The following is an 18,646-nucleotide window of genomic DNA, read 5'->3' as shown; positions in this document are numbered from 1 at the left end:
GTGAGCAGCTCAGAATTGGCCAAAATACCTTCACCTATCTATAACTTTAAATATTATTTCCAATGGTAAGACGGTGACATGTACAAACACATAATATACAACTTACCCAAAACCAAGACCGTATCCCCTGGCCTTGTGAAAAGGGAACTTCAGAGTAGCATACAATAATAGACATGGACCTAACAAACAATAACTGAAAAGTCCAATGTAGTGTTGAGCACACCAAAATGGAAACCTATGACAAAACAACCGCAATCAAAAGTTCAGGTTTGAAGTACATAACTAAATTAAACTAAATAAAATAAAAAGGCCCAGGTGGATCGTTGGCATAAAGGCGGTCCGACGCCAGACATTCAGAACATCCTAGATTGACCAGCACTGCTTAAAAAACCAAGAACTAATGAGTCCAGATCTGTTGGTCCTGTGACCCCCTCCCCCCAGCACTACAACTACCACCCCCCCCCCCCCCCCAACAGGACATCCTGAGCCTTGCTGGAACACAATGCCAGCACTCGCACGGGCCTCCACCAGCAGCTCCCCGACGTGGAAGTTACATCACCCGGGAAAAATGGCATTGTGTTGTGTGTGTGTTGGAAGAGCAGGTTGGAGGTGGAGGGGGATGGATGGGGGGAGAGGGAGAGGGTTGGGGTTGACAAGTGATTCCCCTCAAACACACACACATACCCACACACACGCACATCATACGTACACTGCAACGCATCACAGACTGGATGAGCTTGAGTTGGAGGGGAAACTGTAATGTCAAAATTGAAAGTCTTCATAGTGTAGTGTAGAACAAATATAACTAGAACGCTGTGACGCGTTAGCAAGGGGACTTGATTAGCCAAACCTCCTGAGTGATCTCTGAGGCCGGGGCCACTGACCTGCCAGCACTGCTGCTTGCCCTCGCTTGGCAAGGCTTTGAAAAAGTCTCTACTAGGATTTGATACTAGAAGGTAACAAGAATAGAAAAATGACTATATGTCTGATGTGTCTGTACATTCAATGCCGTAACCAATTGTGATTTAAATTCATCTACTGCGGATTAATAATATTTGAATATTGTTTAAGCAAATTCAGCATTTACAGTATAGTTCCAGGTGGTTGTGCCATTATTTGCACTTTTGCATTCAACAGTCAACACCCTGAAATTGTCCACTTCCAGAAAGTGTACTTAAAAGGGGACATCATTATATAACCTGACGCCTACTCCCGTTTGTATACACAATCGACCTCCTTCGTGTGCGACTGGAAACACAATACAAACTAATCTCCCAGGTATTGACGCTAACCTCTTGCACAAGGAGGGGTTATATTCCGGTCATATTTAAACACTGTAGTAACAGTGAGAGAGAGAACAGTACAATGTACACATGCCATTGTACAAGGTGCTTAAAATTATGAATGACAATAACAAATTTCTTGCATTATGTACACTTAAAATAAATTAATTTGAAGTCGCTTTGAAGAGTGAAGTACTTATTTCACTCATAGTATTTATGTCAGAATAGAACATTAACCATCATTATGAAGAACAAAAAGGAGGGGGAGTGCAGTGCAACATTGCACTGGACTGAAAAAAAACAATATGACCAAAGTCTATGAAACGTAGAGCAGCAGACGCCTAGTATAACGTTTCACTGAAGCGTCAGCTAAGGCATCCGTATGATTTATAACAGAGGTGTAAAAAATATGCGATGAATGTAGCGCAGCAGCGTTGGACATTCATCACTCCCGCACTAACATGAGCTCAACAATGAACCTTAGGTTGAGCTGTTCAATCATACGTCTCCAATTCAGAAGATGAAAGCTAATGTCACTGTTGGTGTCTTAAATCAACATGCAAAGGCTGGGGAGGGCTTAAGCCTTTTGCTTAAGAAAAGCATTAATATGATTACTTTTGAAGCACCTTATGCAATGCATTACAAATTAATATCAGAGGTTTGATGCATTTTCAGTGTGTTGCCATTAAAGAAAACAATGTCTTCTATAGCTGATTTTATTTCATTTCCTATGTTACAATAAAGCAATATACAAGTTAGATTTGAAAGGCTATAAGAAATCCCCATTATTTATCATTTGCGCATTGCAACCACGCTGTTTTACTACAATGGTTGACTTTCAAACGTAAAGCCCTTTTCTCATGGTGTAGTCCATATCATAATACAGAAAAAAAGCTACACATTCAACTAGCTATAGTCTAATCTGTCGGTCTGGGGCCAGATATGATCAGAGTATAATTCTGCTTCATTCGTCTTTGGTTGACGGGATGGGAGATACAGGACAAAGCCATAGCATGGTGGTCAAGAAGTAGCCCTCTGGTGGTCACTCATTGTATTACACCCCAATAGATAAGAATGGTTGGCTCAGCTCTCCAGCAAATTGCAATAACATTGAAGATCTACGGGCAGTACTCATGAATAGCCAACATCTTGGGCTGCGGATCATTTAATGGCCTGAAAGAGACTAAAAGGGTCCTCATTATTTAGATAGAAACAAGGTATACTCAGAGAGAAACATTATTATCAAAGTTAAGAATTGACATGCATGGCAGATCTTAAGTTCATTGAAATACAGACACACGGACAGAAATGGCTACCCATTGCCTGGCATCGGTCAGTCAGTCTGTCTGGACGTCTGGAGGTGAGTGTCTGAGAGTGGGGCTGCTCACCTTTGACCCTGGAGATGACGATGCCAGCCGCGCTGAGGATGTCCACGGAGTTGAGGCTCTGGTGTTTGCCGATGACGGTCTTCAGGACGCAGAGCAGCTGGCCCAGGCGCTCGTGGACCGCCTGGTGGAGGCTGTCCTGGTGCTCTGGAGGGAGGACACGTGGTGTTACAGAGCAGACCACACTGCCACACTGTGATGAGACATGATCCACAGAGGTATGGCCTCAATAAGAGATATCCCAACAGGTCCCCTTGGTGTCTGATATTAGACCACAATGATACTACAATCCTGTTGTCAGCCTAACTCCCTGGTCTCCTTAGATAAAAGCAGGACTCGTATTACTAGCTCCTAGCCCAAATCATAATTAAGATATAAATACATCAATGAGCCTAAAGAAAGTGTGCCATTCAGTTGAAAATATTCTAAGACAAACACATTTCTGTGATTGCAATAAGGCAAACCAACAATAACACTGTTGGGGCTTAGGTTGGGGTAAGTTGTGGCTTTAACAGTAGTGGTTGGTACTCCTAATACCAAGCGATCATATCACATATCCTCCCATCACAATAAGCCATCGCATTACGGAAGCAAAGACATTCAATGAAGGCCTTAAGAACGGCTTTAAATAAGGGGTTTCCATGGCGCCATGTTTGACCACATCATACTTGGGCCAACCAACAGAGCTGTAGTCCCCAAGTCGGGCCTCTAGATCAGCAGATGACGAAGCCTTCAACATACTTACTCAAAGTCCTGAAATAGGGTCTAAACTGCCAACTGAATACATAACCAGAAATGACCTGGAGTAGTCTTCCTACAATTAGTGGTTAGCTAGTCAGCTATATCCAACGAGTAAACGTAGCACCTCAGGTATGCGTGTGTTCACAATTTCACTATAACCACTGTTGGACTTTGCCCTGCAGTAATGCACTGCATATATCTGGTGGCCCTAAGCCTGATTAGCTTGTTGACATGGTTAAAGAGTGAGGTCATAACGGGTGAATGAATGTGAGGTTGTGGATGGGGGTGTGAGTGAGCGGCACGCCGACAGCAGTGTCCTGACACGTTTTATTGGCAGTCAGTATCATGGATGGTTACACATGCTTTAAGCTGTAATGCATGTGTGTAGCAGGCCGTCATCTTTCTCCACTACAAGCCGTCACTGTACAGTGAACGCCTTGTAGTGGAAAAGTTGACGGGCTGCTAGAGACGAGTCACAGAAAGACAGTCAACAGTTCCTCTTGCACGACAATGGTACAAAGAAATGCATGGAATATAAGGCATGCAAATCCAATCGGCACACCTGGATTAATGATGAAAGAAATCCTGACCATTGATCTAAGAATGTGGTTGTGGACAGTTACAAAATCGAAAGTTTAAATTTGAACTGGTGTACATACTTCTGTAGAAGTGTGTGGAGTAAATTGCTTAATTTGTTTATCCTGGTTTAATATCATTTTAATTGAAGCTGCATTTTAGGAAGTGTAAAAACCAATGGTGATGACCTTGAGAGTTACAGCACCAAAGCTCTCACAAACATGCCATTACACACACACACACACACACACACACACACACACACACATACACACACACACACACACACACACACACACACACACACACACACGTTTCAAAGGCACATTTGTGCTGACGGCTATCCCTGGATTACACCTCGCATGGAAAGGGGATCATGGAGACTTTAGCAGTCTCCTGTTTAGACTTTTATTTGTTCCTGCCTCCTTTTTTCAAAAAGGGGACCAAAAGGACCAGTGGTCGCGGCCAGCGTTGCGGCCGTGGTGACAATGGGCCAGCTTTGTCACTGCCAGGAAACCCAGCCAGGTGACCAGGTGACCCCCCAACAACTGATCCATTACACCGCAACCACAAAAACAAACACGCAAATGGCTCCACACATGAGGTGATGCAATGTTACACTTATAGATTTGTGAATTTCAAAAGAAAACAAAAGCTCTGATATATTTAAAGAGAAAGTGAACACAAAAACAAATATGTATATATATTTTTTAAACGTGGTAATATATAGGGCTCTGCCGATAACCGTATCATCGCAATTTGTGTTTGCATTATTTTTTAGGTTTTCTGGTGAAATAAAAGATTAGAACAACTTGTGTAGAATGAAATATAAATCATTGCTATAGTTATCATTATTGAATGTCTGCCAAACTATGTCCAAGGACTAGGAAAACAACTTTAGTTGCTGGTCTAATCAGCTTTGTGTGCAAGGGGGAGGGATATTCCTTTAAACATATGGGGGATTTTTTTTTCTTTTTATTACAATTTTATGTATACAACAACACAGTACACAGTCAAAAAAGACATTCAGAGGGAAAACAGTTGGAGTTACACTTTGATTACAAGTGCTTATATCAAATAATCCTATCGGTTAGTAATACTCATGCAGTTGACGGATGCAGTTAAAAATTGTATCTGTCAAACGTGGAAATGTGTTGTATCTAAGATCACATCTTGAAGGACGCAAGACCTCCAGAAGAGACAGCTGGGGAGTCTCACAGGCTTTTTCTTTGACCTTATTGTCAACAGAGTAATCAAATCTCTATAAGGCTGTCACTTCGATAAAACAGTCACTGCCATCGGTTTGTTAACGTTCCACTATGCTACCAACGCCACAATCATTCTTCTGATGTTCAAGTGCCTCTAAATGAGGTCAGAGTGCCTTGGGAAAGGCACTCAGACGTCAGGACCGAGGGACAGTGCCACGTTGACGCGTAGATGTAAGTCGCTTTGGACAAAAGCGTCTGCTAAAAGTCCTAAATATAAATATAGCAGTGTGTTATGTATGGATAGTCTGTCAGCTGTGGACCCGCAGGGAGATTAGAGGATCCTTTAAGTTAACAAATTTAATAAACAAATAGCCCACCGTCCCTCCTTCCTGGTACTCTCAGCCCAGAACACTTTTTTTTTATTCTCGTATTGTCCAAGTCCAACTCTTTGAAGCCTTTGGTGAGAAGTTCAGACTTTGACTATTGTTGTAGAACTTAACTGTTATTATTCAATATGTAGCTTGAGCGCAAATGCTGACCATTTTAATTTGCGACAGCTATAGTGTTATGGATATTATCACATGTACTAACGCAACATAGAGGAAACAATAAACATTGGCATGGCTAAAGTAACAACATAACAGCATGGCCCTCTGCCTTTTGCCTAGCCGGCCAAAGGCCCCCTTATCAGTGTGTGTGTGTGTGTGTGTGTGTGTGTGTGTGTGTGTGTGTGTGTGTGTGTGTGTGTGTGTGTGTGTGTGTGTGTGTGTGTGTGTGTGTGTGTGTGTGTGTGTGCGCGCATGTGTGTGTGTTAGGGCTGCTTGATTATGAAAAAAATCATAATCACGATTATTTTGGTCGATATTGAAATCACGATTATTCAAACGATTATTTTTGAGTTTGAAAACATGACATATTTATTTAGCATGTCTCTGCCAAAAACACTTTGTAACTTAGAACTTTGACATTTCTTCTTAAAAAATACACAAAATGGTAAAAAACCAAAAAGCAAATCTAAAATAATGTACAGATATGTATCCAGTTGTCCTTCTGCACTTTCTATAGAACATTAAAAAAATTTAAAAAAAGAAAACTTGATTATATTAGTTTTGTGATCGTTTGACGCTAAAATCGAAATCGAGATCGAAATTCGATTAATCGCCCAGCCCTAGTGTGTGTGTGTGTGTTTTTGTGTTAGCATCAGCTTCATCCATCTTCATTACATGTCTGGCCTGGCTGGGGCCCCTTGTCCCAGCGGTAACAGTGTCCCCGGGCGTACAGCCCTGTGTGTGTGTCTGCAGTGAACATGCCATTTGTATTATATGCTTCCAGTTATAAGACATCTGGCAGTCGCTCAGTCAGTGGAAGAAAGTGTGTGCATCTCCCTGGGTTCACAGGACATGGTGTCCCGCCGTTATGGGCATTTTGTTGAACTTTCTATGGCTTTGGATCAGAGAAGCCTTGGAAAAAAAATGCAATTGTACAATATCCAATAAGGTTTTGAATAAAATATCTCCCTTACACCATGTGATGTGTTCGAATCCCAATTTACAAAGGTAGTACCATGATCCAAGAACAGATAACAAACGCTTGCTTACTTCACTTACAAGTGTAGAGAATATACGAATATATACAAATATATACAAATGTCTCACACAAAAATTATTCAACCACTCTTTTAATTCTACTTTTACAACTTGCTCCACCGATGGAGCCAAAGCACCCACTATCAGAGGTCCCCCAAAAACCACACACACACACACACACACACACACACACACACACACACACACACACACACACACACAAAACACACACACACACACAATTAGAAGAAGGCTTCTTAAAACCTAAGCTCTTAATTGGTCAGGGTCATCTTAGTTCCCCATCTAACGACATTATCTCCGGATTGGAAAAGCAGCGCGATGTTCCCCGCCCCCATTCCCCCAAAGCCAGCTCATGCTGAAAAGAAAGTAAGGGAATCCATACACCAGTATATGAAGAGGGCGCCAGTACAGAGCAGCTCTTCCTTAATGAAACAAAAACACCTTCAGTCTATAGTCTCTGTGTCGTGGCCTATGGGGAAATGCTCAACACATGGGCTAATTAGCCAGGCATTTATTAGCCAGGCATTGTGGTGTCCACCTCCAAAGGAGGACCAACAGTGATAAGCCGAGGATACAATCAATGCTGTTCGGTCTGCTTTTCTTTTTTCCCCACTTAGGCTGTCATTTTCTTTTGCAGGTTACAAGTAAAATATATACACCAATGTGAGAGCCTTTAATATGCCCCCCCGACCGTACACAAGAGCAGCCCAGATCCGACCGCTCAATCTCCTGCTGGGAGGACCAGTTGGGATATCTTTAGTAGGGGGGTGGGTCGTTTGAGTGCGGAAACACAGCTATTGTCTCTGCGGGGCCACAAGTAAATAGAAGAAGCGGTAGCCTAGTAGCTCTGCCCCATAAAGCATTTATGGAACAATAAATCACTGTGCCAGCTTTCAGCATTTCACACGGAGCAGACAAGCTGTGTGTGTGTGTGTGTGTGTGTGTGTGTGTGTGTGTGTGTGTGTGTATGTGTGTGTGTGTGTGTGTGTGTGTGTGTGTGTGTGTCTCTATATTGCCAGACACAAGAGACCTGCGGTCCTCATAGCTGCGCAGAATTCCAATTTCTATTTGCATGCCATGCATAGTTTTGTCTGGTCAATTTCCGGCCAGACAGCAAATTGTTGAGTTATAATAATGTAAACAATTATAATAAAAGACATTGACTAAGTGAGAAAATAATCACTTTTCACAACTTAAAGAGTATTATACATGCCCACCAAAACAAATTTTGTGGGGCTTAAAAACATCTATATTTGTTCATTTGTTGTAATTTGTGTGGAAAAATGAAAATCCTGCCTCACCATTGAACCTTTGCTAAAGAACCAACACATCATATATCCTGATGTATTGGCAGCCGCTCCGAGCTTATATAAAGAGAGAGGGGTCTGTCCGCCGCCCAGGCCTGGCGAGGAGGAAGAGGAGGCCAGGCCTGGTGAGGAGGAGGAGGAGGAGGAGGAGGAGGAGGAGGTTGGGGCGTGGATTTGGGGGCCAGGCCTGCCAGCACCACATTGCCAGGTTTTAACTTGATCGGCGTCATGGAAACCCAGCATTCCAGGCCCTTGTGAGGGGACCAGTGGATGGGGTCTGCAACGGGGTTGGGGCGGGGGGGTTTCATAATGAAAACATTGTTGGATCATTCACCATCGAGATGACACCTCAATAAACAAACAATTTGTTGTGCTCCCGTCTGGTCCAGATGTTGTTGTTTTTTGTTGTGTAGTCAGCATGACCATCCGTTACCAAACATTTAAACCCTAAAGATTGAATCTACTAGAATGACAATGGTAATAACACATCAACACTCACTTCCAGTTCTTGGAGGCTCACTTTGCAGCATGTAGCCCCAGCGAGATGCACTGGCCTGGCCTGAGCAGCACGCCTGCCCAAGGCAGTGTGAACCTCCAGCCTGGCCCGCCACAATATGACTGGGCAACATTCCTTTGGCAGTGACCCCTCACTATGCTCAGTCACGCATTGCAAATGATTGCAGCTATAGATTATTTATGCTTCAAAACTTTTGCAGGACCGGCGGTGAGCTTATTTTCTGGGCGTGAAATCGCTCCACATGTCACAACTAGGACCGTAGAGTTTAGGTCAAAACATTTACAAAAAACGGTGAGTTGGACAGGCTTAGCCACGACTAATGTCAATCAAAAACCTTCAAGGGTCGGCTATTAAGTCGAGCCGCAGCTGGACATTCCAGTTCTTTGGCCAGTGAATAACCCACCAAGGGTTCGGGGTGGCACTCGTTTCAAAAGAAAAGGTGCATTCATGAGTAGACAGTAGTGAAGCTCAGTGGGAAGGCGCTCCTTTGAGACTTGCATTTCCTCATCAGGCAACAAGAACCAAATTGTGGGTCCCATAATCAGTCTATCAGTCATTCACTATTGTTTTGCTCTAGATGCAGTCAAAAGCATCCAACCTCTTACAGAGTATGATCGAAGATCACTGTTGCCTAAAAAGCTAACAAAATAAACATTGCAGTGACCAAAAGAAAAGGCTAATCTGTTTGTCCAGTAATAAGAAAGGTCAAGCCTAATGGTTCCACTTAACCTTCTAACCCATGGCCCTCACTCGGGGAAAGGCACTTCCAACGGGTGGCCTATACGTCTCTGGTCCGACCCCAGCCTTAAACACCTCCTGAGGCCAGCAACCACATCCACAAGCAGCGGCCTGAGTGGACCACCGGTGTGGACTCCAAGGATTACTAGATTACACGCAGCTGGTCAAATAAGGACCTTTTGCCTCCGCTGGGCCGGTGCTCATGCCAGGGCATTCCCTGCTGCTCCCACCTTTGAAGAACTCTTTCCCATGACTGCACACACAAAGAGCCAACGTTAAAGAAGGAGCCCCAGGCTATAGACACACACACACACACACACAACCTGCCATCTAGGTAGGGGGGCTTAGGCGGTGGACTCCACTAGACCTTGGCCAAAGCCTGTTAGCAGTTTGATCACAAGAACACCAATGAAAGCCAATAGAAATGTGTCCAAGTCAAAGAGATCGTTTGATAATAATAATGAATTTAAGAGAAAGAAATTGCAAAGCTATCTCGGTGGGCCAATATTTGAACGCAGATTGGGACGCAACTATGTTATACTTAAAAGCACACCACAACCCAAACTCACAATTCCATCCGTCTATAAGCACACACACACATACACAACACACTCGATCTTCTACCCAACGGCCATGTTACCCTCAATCATGTATCTCCACACTGTTAGCATATGAGTGAGGTTCCTAGTGTGGAGTAGTGTCTTTTTCCCACTTTGATTTCTCCTTGGAGCTGTCCATCAGTAATAAATAACAGACCTATTTGTCCCCCATTCCTCATGATATCCCCCTCCCCCTCTGCCCCTCCCCTTCCACTCTCCACCCCCTACTATTGTTGATGAAAGCTGGCATTCCAACTATGCTTTCTGTTAAAGAGAAGGGAAAAACAGTCCCCCAATGTTGGCGGCCAGAATCAAATGGTGAGGAGGCGTTGGTCCTGGCAGTCAGAGGTGGCTTGCCGTGCTGTTCAGCATTTGCAAAATAAACTATTAATAAACTCCATCTATGCTGCTCTGGGAGAGCCCCCCTCCCCCACAGATCCCCCTCCTTCACACCTGTCAGAGGAGGAGGGAGCCCTCTCCAGTGAAGCACAAGAGAGGCTTGTTTAGCTTCCCTCCATCCTAATCCTGGATGAATAGAGTTTGTGCACTTTGAGTCTTTCGCAGCTGACTCCAGCAGAGGCCTTCAGAAACAACATTTGCTTCATAAGGGATGAGAGATCATTTCTGTTGGTTCACTTGACAGCAGTAATTGGATATCATGTACATTCAAACATTTTATTTTAACGAGCAGGATGTGGATTTGATGGGAAAAAATGTAACTGGGTCTTATTTGTTCAATTCAAACCATCGGCGAATAAATAAGATATATGTATTATAATTGTATTATTGTTTTGAAATAGATGTAACATAAAAAGACAGGAGTCCCTCTCAAAAACAACGAGAGCCATGAGGGGATTTAAAGCCCTGTTTTGTTCCTCAGCTTAATGTCGTCAACGCACAAAGAACAGCTAGGAGCACAGGACTGCCAGCACATTGGTTTGAAGCACTTACGGTCCCTTTGCATGAGATCGGAGAGGGGGTTCATTTGCACGTGTCGGTCTTGCCATAGAAGATCTTAATAGAGAAGGGCCAACCAAGCAAAACAGGAAGCCGAATCCCTTCATCGGGAGATATGAAATGGAGAGCTTTGAAGGCTTTAGGGACAGGGAAAACAACGGGAAGACGAAACAGAAACAAAAACTTGTTCTACCAAATAATCACCATTCACTTTATAATATTATTATTGTCTTTATCGTAAAACTGGCAATTACAACCATAAATCAGTTCACTTTTGAAGCAATGTATTATTCTATTATTCATCCTTTTTCTACCTTCATAATTGGTGAATTGACAATGACATTTTATTGTGCGGATATTTCTACCCAAAGTTAATGCAATGAGGCCTATGCTTCACACTGCCTCTATTTAACACAACTCAACCAACACCACCACCCTCCCCTGGTCCTTGAAAAAAACCTCTCCCTCCCCATTATCTCCACCCCTCGACCCTTCCCACAATGCAACCCCCGACAGACACAAGAAGGCCCCTTATCTATCCAGCGGATGGACGGATAGTATTCGGCCCTTGCTTCACTTTTACAATCAAGTCTGTTGAGCTCCACTTCAATTGGGGCACCCCCCTTCAGCCCAACATAACTGGCAGGTCTTTGGACTGCAGATAGAACCCTGTATTCCCATCTCTCAGCCACCAGCTCCTGTGGGGTTTAACAGGCTATGAGCAGCTCCCAGGGTGGGACTGTTCTAATCTAATCTAAGCATTTTACCCAAAGCGATTTACAACCATTCATTCACACATTCACACACCGACGACGGAGTCAACCTTGTAAGGTGACAGCCAGCTCGTCGGGAGCAGTTTGGGTAATGTGTCTTGCTCAGGGACACCTTGTCACTCAGCTACAACGAGAGGACGACGGACGTTGAGGAGGTTGTGGATCTGTTTTTAAAACAAATTATAATTTATCCATGCTACAGAAGTCACTGATTTCACTGGCAGTTAAAGACTGAATAAATGCATATAACGATCACATAGTGGTACATATAATCTTGGCTAAACCTAGACAAGTCCAGTGCGTGGGACGGGGGTTCCAGGTCCTGTGGGCTCTACTTAAGATCATTTTGCAGGAGAAGTTTTGCATTCGGTCTTGACGGCTTTCCATCCAAGAGCCTCTATGGTTATGGGTTCTAATCTGCCTGCGAGATGTGTGGGGAAACTTCTGAAATAGCATTTACGTATCTCTCAAAGACTGCAGACACCTCTAAAAAAAAAAATGAGTACAAGACTACAAGTTGTTGTTTTACCAGCACAGGCTGCAGTATATCCAAACCGAGCTGCATAATGGGTGTTTACGGTATGTGTGACGGGGTGTGTGGGACCAACAAAAGATTTCGACCACCAAGTGACTGCAAAAAAACATGCTAATGTGGTTATAACTGACAACATAGGGTGTGCTGAAGCACTATTTTCTCCACTTTATAATTGCAGCGGTGAGGCAGGCAGTGATGCAGGAATCACGAGAACACAGGGAGAGGAGGTATATATATATATATATATATATATATATATATATATATATATATATATATATATATATATATATATATATATATATATAGAGAGAGAGAGAGAGAGAGAGAGAGAGAGAGAGAGAGAGAGAGAGAGAGAGAGAGAGAGAGAGAGAGAGAGAGAGAGAGAGAGAGAGTGGGGAGACAGAGAGAGGTGAGACAGAGAGTTGAGAGACAGAGAGAGAGAGAGAGATAGAGGGAGAGAGGAGGAACATAGAGAGGAGAGACAGAGAGGAGAGAGAGAGGAGGAACAGAGAGAGGAGAGAGAGAGGAGAGAAAGGAGGAACAGAGAAAAGATTGAGAGAAGAGGCTACTCTTCACAAATTTTACACTGCTGCTGGTTTTTAATACAAATTTGGACATATTTAGACATGTTACATCAAAATGTCCATTTTTCTTCTACTGTCACAAACGTTAACCTATCTGAGTTATGGGATTCATAGTCTTTGAGCTTTTCAGCGTTAGTCATTACTTTGAGTCATGCTCCCCATACTTGTGGAATGTTCAGATTCCATCTAGACGCAGTTTGTAATTGCATTTTGTACTACTGGTTGTTTATACTACAGTCTACAAATAAATAAACTAATATTATTAATTTGAACTTGATCATAGCATGTATAGTTTACCCGGCTCTTCTTTACCACTACATCCCTGCAGGGCTCCATTTGCTAAACTTAACAAATCTGCATATTGTGGTCAGAAACCGCCCCAGCCATAAGTCCCCTGACCCCAGGCATGCAGCTTTGCACCATCATAAAATTACGAGGGGGCCTTAAGAAATCACAAGTTATAGACCAGGTCAGGACATGGGAGACCCAAGCTAGATTTGATCTTGTAAATTCATGTTTGAGGTTATAATGCCTGGTTGTTCTGCAGCCAGGCACATTGACAATGGCTACACTGGTTGTGGCGACCATAAAAGGAGCTTTTTTTGGAGGAAGGAAGGTTCTTAATGCTTTATGTTTGATAGCAGACCCAGAGGGACTGGCCATCTAAACAGAGTGCGGTCTCAGTCATTGAGAAAGCCTTGAAATGGGCACTGAAAAGGAATAAGTGGAGCTAATTTTAGGCTGCCAATTCACAAGGGGTGATTTAGACCACAAATCACAAATACAGCGTTTAGGTTTCCCTAGGTTTCCCACGGCTTTCGCTTTCCCACAAAGCTTTGGTATTATGGAGAAGTGCCCCTCCCAGCGCTTGAAAACCATATATGTCCTCGAATCTTACTTCATAATTAGTTTGAAGTATTTATCATACTTAAGTAAATATCTAATTATAAGAAAACATTGTTTAATTAATTTAGAGTTATCAAGAATTGGGAAATAAAAACAAAAGTAAGTGAAAACAACTGCTAGCGAACTGCTTAGGAATGGCCAACATTCCCACAAGTCCCTTCACAGTGCAGCATTATACATTACACAACATCTGTACGGTCATACAGACCAGTTAGTGTGGAAGCGGAAGAAGCTCTCACATGAGGTCATCAACACTCCCAAGGTGTCACGGCTCTCCTAAACAAGATAAATGTGCGTTGTCCTTGCGCTCCGAGCAGCTGACGCGACGGAAGGGAGGGGGGCGTGTGTATGAGTCATATTGTGGCAGCATGGGTATCAGTTAAAGTGTGACTAATGGTGACCAGTTGAGCAAACCTTCTCTGGTTTAACAATGCGATGCGGAATGCAGGGTCGTAAAAACCGGACTGTGTTCGAATGGACAATCGTCATAAACTGCTTTCATTATATTGGAAACTACGAAGCCGGCATATTTGAATTATTCCAAAACTTAAAACATATTCAGAGCCCAGTGGACAACTTACATGAATGAAAAAAAAACTAAATAAATACTTAGAGGAAGGTTGGAACTCGTGGAATAACCACCAGTACCACCACCAACCCTCCCCAAACACACCCACAACCAACCGACCTCACACTACAGGCCAGCATTATCAGAAGATACATGGCACTCTGGTCCCCTGGCAGACAGCCTAATAATACTGAGCGGCCAATGATACCGCGTATTGCTCAGTGTCCCTACACACTGCACTCTTGGTGTTAAAAGAAAGTCAGCCGCAAAGGAAGACACCAGAGAAACAAATGGGTGTTTGTTCCGTAGGAATGCGGAGTATGTAAGGCAAAGGGGGTAGAGGGAGATAGTGGTAGAGGAGGGGTATCAAAGTAGTCTGGCTTTGGGGCGCTAGCCCCTCACCAACCAGAATGATGAAGACTATCAAAACTATTTGCTTAGCAAACGGTGGACATATTTAGGTTGTGTCACAGAACCGGCCAGCTTCTTTTCCTTTGGTCTATTTTACTAATCTATCGTCAGAAATTATGAAGACAGATGACAGATATTTATTTTCTCCCATCTTACGGTCCTATCTCGCTGCGGACAGTTTTAATGTTTAAATCTCCAGCTCTGCTTCCCTGAGCTAACAGCGCCGGTGTTGTTGTCATTGTTAAATGGCTGACGCACAAAAGCCATCATTTTCTGCTTGGTGGAATAGAAGCAGGATATTACCACTGGTCACACACACACACACACACACAGACAAACATAGACAGACACATAGACACACATACATGCACACAGACTCAAACACACACACACACACAGCTCTGTATGTTGCAAAACAACATGGGACAAAAGGTTTTGCTTTTGTTTTCGTGTTCCCCCTCCCCCCCCCTCAAATTAAGACATACTAGGAGACATATTAGATATAATGGTTTTTTGTCATGCTAATCCACCACGAGCATGAGATGTTTTCCAAGAGAACCCATCCACCGCCTCTGAGTCTTACCGTCCACAACAAAGGAGCTGATCCCCGAGCCCTTTAGGTCACCAGGCGTCCTCCGTGACCGCGTCTGCACAGCGACCCCGTCCAACGCCTGACACGGTGCCTCAGCACCCCCACTGGCCCACCAGCCTACTCACATCACTATAGCCCACGGTCACTTGTCGACCAACACACATAACAACAGTTTAGAGGCAACAGTTGCTTAATACAGGAAAACAAACAGAGAAATCTTCCTGCCCCGGAGTTTACTCCACCAGAGACCGGCCAGAGATGAGGGCCATCGGCTACGGAGAAACAATCGCAAGTTTATGTGAAAAAGGAAAAAAAAATCGTAGTAATAAACAAACAACCGTTAATGGGAATGGCCAAGAGGACCCCCCTCCAGTCCACCAACCCCTGGGAACAATCCCCCAGTGGATGTGGCTATTCTTAACATGGGAAAATAGCATTGTGGCCAAGAGCGAGCGGCCTGTACGTCTGAAGATGCCTCCCATACAATGGGTGTCAGACTAACACGGGTCACCGCAGACACCGTGCCGGCGGGAACCCACCCCCGACCCCCCAGGACAGAGACGATATGGTCATAAGTGTGTGTGTGTGTGTGTGTGTGTGTGTGTGTGTGTGTGTGTGTGTGTGTGTGTGTGTGTGTGTGTGTGTGTGTGTGTGTGTGTGTGTGTGTGTGTGTGTGTGTGTAATCTGTATTTTGTCTATCACCCTCCTGCCTGCAGCCCTATGAAGATAAGCAGTGAACCAGAGCCCTAACTGGCTCAATATGATCAGCCTCATCATGGGGGCGATTAACTGATGTGCACTTCCACTGTTTACTGCAAGGAAATAACAATAATTTTGCAAATGAGCGCTTTCCTGTAGTTAGCCTCAATAATCTGCAGTCACATGGAGTAGATTGGAGCGGGCAGAGAGGGAAAGCCAGACCATCATGTTTTCAATCCAGTATGTTATATTGGTTATATTTTGCCTTGAATAATGGGATGAACAATATCCACGGGGTGGTGTCTTCTAGGCTGCTGTACTACCAACACCCTGCTATTCAAAGTGTTAGTTTGAACCATGTCGTGAACCTGTTTGACTCTGACAAGAAATACAAAGCACTGCAAGAGCAACACTTCTACTATGCCAGCTATGCAGACCAGTGTGCATCATAACAAAACATTAGCCACTATTATAATACGATCAGAGATATAATTAGTTATAATAGTTATAGTTATAAGGAATAGTTATGATTAGATATTGAATGACAATGTATTTCTCAGAGTCCTAACCAGAACTTGAGATTACACTATGCATGCAGCTTTCACATTTGAGTCATGTTTGCATTCCATCATTGTACAACCACAAAGAAACAATCCCTGCAGAAGTCACCTATATGCACTTCTGATCAACTCCTTTTAATAGAACCAGAAGTATGCCACCCGCCGGAATGAATGAGTGCACAAATAAAAAAGAATGCCATTCCACAAGAGACCTAGAGATGACATACAGCACTTGATCTGTATGGATGATGGAGACAGAGAGACACTCAAAAGTCCCTTACGCATGAAACAGCCAGACCTGTTCAAACCCTGGTGGAACAGCCAGACCTGTTCAAACCCTGGTGGAACAGCCAGACCTGTTCAAACCCTGGTGGAACAGCCAGACCTGTTCAAACCCTGGTTGAACAGCCAGTCCAGGTCAAGCCCTGGTTGAACAGTCAGTCCAGGTCAAGCAGACATGGCCCTCTCTAACCTCCAGGGACAAAGCCTCCTCAGGATTGCTTCATGGTCTGAGGGTGTTGGAATCCAGAGTGTTGTAGCACTAATAGGAGGCGAAACCAAGCTAATACCTTTCCATCTCACACAGGAACACATGCATTTGTTCACTGGTATATTGACCTGCGTATCACGTAGCAGGTGTAGCTCACACGATCTTTGCTTTTGCTCTATCTAGACAAAGGGATCTATGACTATTGAATTATAATCTATTACACATTACAATGGATGTGTTAGTCAGATCCTCACATGTCCCTCATACATAAAGATCAAAACTGATCTATTTTTCTTTTTTCACTCTCTCTCTCTCGCTCTCACTCCCGCTCTGTCGCTCTCACTCTCGCTCAGTCTCTCATGCACACACAGACAGATAAGGTTGGTTGACTGACCGTTCAGCCAAGGCCAGAACTGTACAAAACAGGTAGAGGGTCTGGGAGGGGGAGGGTAAATCCTCAACACTATATTTGTTGTTGTCCCTTACCTTCAGAGGAGAACACTTCCTTTAGATGCAAGAGAACGTCAGCAAACTTGCGCACGTCGCTCACCAGCTGCATGATATAGTCGGGGTTAGCAGTGGCTGGTACTTCCGAGCCCTCAGAGCCATGGTTCGCAGTGCTCGGGGCCCGGGCCTTGGACCCTCTGCCCGGTGGGCCAGACCCCAAGGGGCCCGCACTCGACACAGACCCAGCCACGGTGGTTGTACCAATGCTCGCAGAGTTTGGGAAGAAGTGTGTGTTGGAGAAGCGGGGTATGGACAGGGAGAGCTTTGCTGCTCCCCCACCACCCATTCCTTCTCCTCCTCCACCGCCTCCACTGCTCTGCCGCAGCATGGCCGCCAGCATGTCCGGCGGTCTGGGTTGACCCCAAAGCTTGACCTGTGTCCGAGACCTCCAACTGGCTCAGGCCCGATGGTGTACCGGAGTAAGGATGTGTAGACCTATACCTTCCAAAACATAAGTAAAGAGAGAACAACAATTTCTCTTAGATCCAATGTTTTAGTGGAAATGCCATTTTCTGTCCGATATGGAAATATCGTTTGTCCGCTTTCTTAGCTTTAGGCCTACGATTAAAGGTGCTGTACATAAGCAGGTGGCCCACGTTAATCAGAGCCAAGAGAGGAGCATCTCTACATGAGAACCATATGTATAGTGGCAAGATACGTTTATCGGAGTCAGGGATCCCGTATAGATGAGCACTGCACTGTATCATACCTGATCACTTTTAATCAAACATTACAATCAGTGCGACATCTCAGACAGACCTTCTAGACACAAACGAAATCAGATCAACCCTTAAAATATATGAAAACGATGTAGCAACATACTGATTTAACGAACAACACATTTGTATGCATGAGAGTTGTTTTAAACAACTGGCTGTACGCTGACCACCAACAAATCAAACCCAAGTTGTTTAACGTATACATATATGTATATTTTATATACGTGTTTGGATCGTTGTAATGTACAGACCTGCTGTTGAATCCTGAAACATTGCAACAGGAAGAGTCTTATTGGGGTAACAGTGAGTCCGTCTGAAAGGGAGACGCGGCTTAATCCAGCTGTATTAGCGGTACCCCTCACCGGTCAGTCGGCTCCGGAT

General features: G+C 44.0%; 1 protein-coding gene across 4 annotated transcripts in view; it reads right to left on the bottom strand.

Moving 5' to 3' along the window:
• The window catches only part of arhgap29a (Rho GTPase activating protein 29a), a 44,521-nt gene extending 25,875 nt beyond the window's left edge, over positions 1-18,646 (bottom strand). For 2 of the 4 annotated variants that reach the window (XM_079754857.1, XM_079754859.1), the window contains exons 1-3: positions 18,517-18,646; positions 17,526-17,987; positions 2,672-2,815 (exon numbers count right to left, since the gene is read on the bottom strand). In XM_079754857.1, coding sequence (XP_079610983.1) covers positions 2,672-2,815; positions 17,526-17,886 — 505 coding nt within the window. In that variant the 5' untranslated portion in view covers positions 17,887-17,987; positions 18,517-18,646. Of the gene's footprint in view, positions 1-106; positions 216-2,671; positions 2,816-17,525; positions 17,988-18,512 lie in introns of those variants that run through there. The other 2 variants (XM_079754858.1, XM_079754860.1) reach the window with 2 other exon arrangements.

The sequence above is a fragment of the Pollachius pollachius genome (assembly GCF_949987615.1).
Source record: "Pollachius pollachius genome assembly, chromosome: 17".
Classification (NCBI taxonomy): domain Eukaryota; kingdom Metazoa; phylum Chordata; class Actinopteri; order Gadiformes; family Gadidae; genus Pollachius; species Pollachius pollachius.
This window is presented reverse-complemented; position numbering and strand designations above follow the sequence as displayed.